Source organism: Nanorana parkeri, unplaced genomic scaffold, assembly GCF_000935625.1.
Source record: "Nanorana parkeri isolate BGI_ZX_2015 unplaced genomic scaffold, ASM93562v1 scaffold1616, whole genome shotgun sequence".
Lineage (NCBI taxonomy): Eukaryota > Metazoa > Chordata > Amphibia > Anura > Dicroglossidae > Nanorana > Nanorana parkeri.
Genome location: NW_017307884.1, coordinates 1,001 through 7,111, shown reverse-complemented (window position 1 = coordinate 7,111; position 6,111 = coordinate 1,001). Strand labels below are relative to the sequence as shown.

The 6,111-nt window shown below is 44.3% G+C and overlaps 1 protein-coding gene across 1 annotated transcript in view; it reads left to right on the top strand.

The window, feature by feature from the left end:
- SART1 (squamous cell carcinoma antigen recognized by T-cells 1) overlaps positions 1 to 5,338 on the top strand; it is a gene marked incomplete at its 3' end in the record, with an annotated part of 50,036 nt that extends 44,698 nt beyond the window's left edge. Inside the window, exons 16-17 of the mRNA XM_018570861.1 lie at positions 4,950 to 5,037; positions 5,236 to 5,338. Coding sequence (XP_018426363.1) covers positions 4,950 to 5,037; positions 5,236 to 5,338 — 191 coding nt within the window. The remainder of the gene's footprint in view (positions 1 to 4,949; positions 5,038 to 5,235) is intronic.
- Positions 5,339 to 6,111: the final 773 nt, after the last annotated feature.

The following is a 6,111-nucleotide window of genomic DNA, read 5'->3' as shown; positions in this document are numbered from 1 at the left end:
GGGAGGTGCAGATGTATCAAATTTAAGATGCCTTGGAATAGATTCAAGTTTTAGATCTCTGTTATTGACAGGTCTCCAGTCAGGAGGTATTTTATTCAGTGCAGAATTTGAAGATCTTGAGAGAATAATTTTAGGTGTGATGTTCCAGGAACGTTGAAGCTCCAGTCCTTCCAAGAAGGATATAATGTGCATGGCTTTGTCTCTGGTAAGAATGATCTTCGTGGGGTATTCACACTTATAGGTTAAGTGGTGATGTCCAAGGGCTTAAGTAATGTTTTGGATTATTTTTCTAAATGTTGAGACAAGTTCGCAAAAAACTGAAGATTAGCACAATTTTCAGCGAAATGCTCAGGTTTCCACACTATTTCCAGGAACTTTTCTTTCACTTGAAAGAAGTGAAAATATACATTAACATCGCGTAAAAGTTTATCCGGGAGGAAAGCAGGCTTAGAAAGACGATGGATGCTGGATATCTGAGGCAGGACAGAAGTTTTGCATGACCTGCAAGAGTTCAGATTGCTGTATAGATTCATTTTAGGTCCTCTTCTGCATTGTTATGGCAATCTATCAGGGCATTGACCATGGAAATGAATTCACCCATCTTTTGTTCAATGTGATTAACATTGTCTCCAATCCCCTGAATCTTCACACAAAATTGCTGCTTCAAGGATGATGGCTGTATGAAGAGAGCTGCGTAGTGAAATATGCATGTCTTTGCACATAGTGTCCAAGACTGGCTGTTTAAGAGCTTAAAATGCATTAACAGATTTGTTAAGTTCCCTGTTATCATCCATAGAGGAACTATGCAGGCTCACCTCTGTTTTGGCCTTCTTGTTTCCGAGCCATCCAGTGTCTGGATTTTTCTGGGCTCCCAGTGAATGGCATGATGGCATGGAGGATGCCAGGGAACGAGGGTGGAGAATCACTCCCGGGTTGGTGAAGTTCCACAATCAAGGGGATTTTTGTCTGGGGAAGAGTATGCACTGCTATCTTGACCATGCTCCTGAGCTGGCCGGGAAAAGAATCTGGTCAATGTCTGCGGTTGCAGACCTTTTCTTTTGCGTGTCATCTCAATGGGTGTCGAGGTGGGTGATTTGACTGGAGCAGGGTGTTCTCATCATACAGGATTTATATAGCGCCAACAGTTTGCCGAGTGTTTTACAATATAAGGAGGACATTACATTTACAATACAAATCAAGACATGATGGTAAGGACCGCTCTTCCTGTGAGAGCTTACAATTTGAAAGGGAGGAGGGCCAAGTGATACAAGAAGTGGTAGCGGTGTAGGGATGAATTGTTTCGAACGTGATAGTTCAGTGGTTGGGTTGAGGCGGGTTAGTCTTCCCTGAAGAGATGAGTCTTTAGGGAGCGCCTAAAGGCAGACCGATTAGTAGATAGACTGACTGGTTATTTACGGAGTTCCAAAGGATGGGAGACACTCTAGAGAAGTCCTGGAAACGAGCATGGCAGGAGTTGATGAGGGAGCTAGACAGCAGGAGGTCTTGGGAGGAGCGGAGAGGACGTTTACAGTGATACTTTGAGACCGGGTTTGAGATATAGCCGGGGGAAGATTTGTGGATGGCTTTGTAAGTGGTTGTTAAAATTTTGAATTTTAACCACTTGCTGACTTACCCCATTCCTGTCCAGGCCATTTTACAGTATTCAGCGCTGCGGTACTTTGACATTTATTCCGTCATGCAACGCTGTACTGAAATTCATTTTATGCCATTTTTTGGGGGACAGATAGAGCTTTCTTTTGGTGGTATTTAATCACCACTGGGGGTTTTATTTTTTTACTATATAATGAAAAAAGTACCGAAAATTTTGAAAAAAAAACCTGTTCTCCCTACGTTATGTTATAAAACATTTATTATTACCCAATTTTTTGGTAAAGTATAAGACGGGGGGGTCACGTCGGGTAAATGGACACCAAATATGTCAAGCTTTATGTAACGTGCGGCACAATGGATGTAATCGTTTTCGCACGTAGGCGGACTCGACGTATGAGGGGCGCTGCGAACTTTTATTTTTTCTATTGCTTTGATATGTGACTTAATTTTTTTATTTTTTTTTGTAAAAATTTTTAAACTTTTTTTCCCCACTTAACTTTATTGCTATCAGATAGGGAGCAAACAAGCTCCCTATGTGATAGCCAATTTGCAGTGACAGGTCCTCTTTATGGAGACATCAGGGGTCTTTAAGACCTCTAATGTCACCTAGGGACCCCCAGACAAGCTGATAAGGCAGAGACCTGCTTCAGCAGCTTCTCTCCGGTTTCTGTACCGGAGAGTGACACTGAATGCAGGCAGTGATGTCATACACATCACTTCCAGCATTCCGATGAGGAGGAGATCAAACGGAGCTCGTGTACTGAGCTCGGTTTGATCTCTGGCCGCAGAGCTGCGCCTGAACGCTTGTATGTAAACAGCCATCGCTTGCTGTTTACATTCAAAGCCGATTTCCCGTTTGTGCGCGCCACCTAGCGGTGGGCACGAGTGGGATGGGACTTCAAAAACGCCCACCCGCATTCAAGAAGCCGCTGTCCGGCCGATTAATTACAATGGCTGGACAGTAGGTGGTTAACCTTTGGGCGATTGGAAGCCAGTGGGAGGGATTGGCAGAGAGGGGTTGCAGACACAGAGGTTGGTTAGGTGGATGAGTCTAGCAGCAGCATTCATGAAGGGGCGATAGCCTTTGTAGCAATAGGCCAATGAGGAGGGAGTTGCAATAGTCGTGGAGATCACAAGTGAGCCATGTCCCTCCACCTCCGACTTTTTAACCTCTCCTGCTTTCAGCAGTTTGTGTGAGTACCCAAAGTTTTGACTTGGGGTCGTAAATTGGGTTTCCTCAGTTTAGCGATACAGTATGTCAAATTCGAAGTGGAAAGGGAGCGGCACTGCTGTTTCTAGTCAATATCTGGAGAAACTTCCAATATCTGACCTGCCTCTACCAGTATCTGTTGATGGTATAAAAAAAAACTTAAAATCTGTAAAAAAAATATTTTAGAAGACAAAGAAACATCCATTCTCCTAAGGACACTAAGCAAAACTGATGAGGTGGGAGGAGTTGAAGCTTCTACAGGACTGACATTCCTTACTCAATGTGTCTGGTCTCAGTTTCTCCTGTAGGCATCAGTATAACACTGGGTTGTTTATTACCAAGCTGCGTCCTACTATAGAGAAAAATAATAGTTTTTGCCAGAGCGAGTAGATCTACAGTATAGTACCCAAATCATGCACAAGTGCACTAGGAGAGAGACGCTCACTGCTCGGCCTTAGTTCTGTGACAGCGGCTCCGCCCCCTGCGGCTGCAACGCTTCTTTCACTTCTCGGATCCCCAGCTTCCTCTGCCCAGGAGAGCAGCGCAGATCCAGAGGAGAAGCTGAGCCCCCCTGTGCGTGGCGGAACGGCAGAGGATTATCACATAGTGATATGTTCCAATCCTCTGTGCAGGACAAACACTGGAGCTATCAGCTGATCACTCCGGTGTTTGTAAATAACTGGGGACACATAGTACTATGTGGGGAAGTACACGGTTTTTTTTCTTGCCATGGGCGCCAAAAGGAGCGGTCTACGGCTATGCTCCCGCGGTGCTCGTGCGGCTGCCGGCTGAATGTGTCAGACACTGCAGATGGAAAGGGACAGGACACCTCTCCCCATGTGCAACGTCGGCCACACGAGCACCACGGGAGGACAGGACGCCGGGGACCTCTAGGACACACTATAATGTAAGCCGGCCGACTCCCTGCGTTCAGAGGGGGTGTGGGGTTGTATTGAGGTCAATTGCACCGCAGCCATGCCCCCTGCCCACAGTGCGATCGCCCGCACCCGGAACGCAGGCACATTAGTGCCTGCATTCCGGTCCAGTGCGTTCTGCAAAAATAGTGCTCGCAGCATTTTTCCGGATCGCACTTGACTGGAACGCAGGCACTAATGTGCCTGGGTCCCGGGTGAAGGTGATCGCACTGTGGGCGAGAGGCCTGGCTGCGGTGCCATTTACTTCAATGCACCGCCACAACCCCTCCCGCCCCTGAATGCAGGTGTTTTTTCGTTGGTAGATCTCATTGAGCTCATCATTTCAAAAGTAGATCTCCAGATGAAAAATTGTGGGCGCCCCTGCACTAGGGGATTGTAAGATTGGCAAATGACCATACAAATTTCAATTTGTAATCTCCATAGACATGTTTTTGCCATTTTAACATTTAGGTATTTTTAATACTCATGTATACCACTACAGCATTGTCAAGTGGGTTTTGGAGTTTGAGAACAGTACATGAGTAAAAACTTCTACTATAAAGCCTTGAGATGCATTGTCTGTCGTCAATGCTAGAGGAGTGTCGGTATATATGTGCTCCCTTTGGCAATGTTCTTATGCCAGTTAGTGCATGTTGCCTTTACTGAATAACTGTGTGAGATTTACAGAATCCTTTGTATTAGGTGAAAGTTTCCAAATCTTTTCTAAAGGCTTCCACTAACAGTTACTGTGTTCCATTACTGCCAAGAATTGCAGCTTTTATATGGGATTAGTACATAAGGAAATACCTGCTTTTATCTAGTATATATCAAAAGAGATTGTCCTAAATCAAATCCTTCTGCAGGTATAAAGTGCAGGTTTCTTAGAGGTGTGTACATCCTCTGATACTGATGCTTTTACGGCCAAATGACTAGCAGTTCTCTGACAATGATGTGGTATTTCTGATTTGTGCCAAAGCTTTCTCACCTCTGTCTCCTGTCCAATTATATTAAATTGCAAGCTCTGACAATATCTGCAAGTTATTGGAGCTTTGTCTGTCAGAACTGGGCAGCATTTGACTGTAAAAGCATGGCACTGTAGGCTGCTGCTTCAGGGTTTCTTTAAAAACTATAAATGTAAAACCATAAAACGTTTGATTATTGATCTAATTCCATTGTTGACCACATTACAATATACATGGTTTCCCTTTTTCCAGTTTTCTGCAGGTTCAACCACCATTTTGGATGAAGAGCCAATTGTAAATAGAGGTCTGGCTGCTGCTTTACATCTGTGCCAGAACAAAGGTAAAAATATGTTCTAGTATTGTATTCACCTAAATTTGTTTTTAAAAGGCAACATAATGCTTTCTAATTCTACCTAAGAACTTCAATTTTGTGCATGTTGGTATTAAATGTCAAGAATAAGGTTTTATGGGAAAAACTGGTACAAGTGACATAAATACACAGAATTTACAACTTTAATATTTGTTTTTTTTCTTACAGGTCTGCTGGAGACAACGGTACAAAAAGTGGCACGTGTAAGAGGAACCAATAAAGTCCTTCCATCAGCTGTATATTGCATAGAGGACAAAATGTATGTAATACTGTGGCCAATAGGTCTATACTTACACATTGTGTATATTTACAAATCAGAGCCTCTATTTTAAGAAGAACATAAACTTAAAATGCTTTAATAGAAATTAGTACATCATTGCAAGCAAAGTAATTGCAAACAACTGTCAATCCCCATGTTCTTTTGATTGTTATGTGTTCTTAAACATATTTGTACTTATTTTTTCACCATTGACCCAGGCGCACCCTTAATTCCCCCCAATGTGGTTAACAAATAGGCCTGGGATGCAGCATAGCATCCAGCATTTTGTAGCTTGTGGGGAGTGCTCTTAGATGGAATGTGGGCTAGCAAACAGCATTGGCAGTGCGGGACCCACTTGGAGGTGGTGGTATGAGGTGTCCTCAGTTGACCAGATTACTCTGGGGAGAGGAATTGCTTTTGGCAATGTTGCTAGGCAGTGCGTTCCGAGGGTCTACCTTCACCCTGGCCGGAGGACGGTGGGGGACTCTCTTATATATGAAATGCTTAGGGAAATTGGCAGTTTTCAAAGAATCTGTTAATGGCTAAAAAAACAATTGATGTGGAAGACTATTCCAAGTCTAATTCACTCTCACGCTCGCTCACTCTCACGCACGCTCGCTCGCTCACTCTCACGCACACTCACTCGCTCTCACTCACTCACTCGCTCTCACACGCTCTCACTCGCTCTCACTCACTCGCTCTCACTCGCTCTCACTCGCTCTCACTCGCTCTCACTCACTCGCTCTCACTCGCTCTCACTCACTCGCTCTCACTCGCTCTCACTC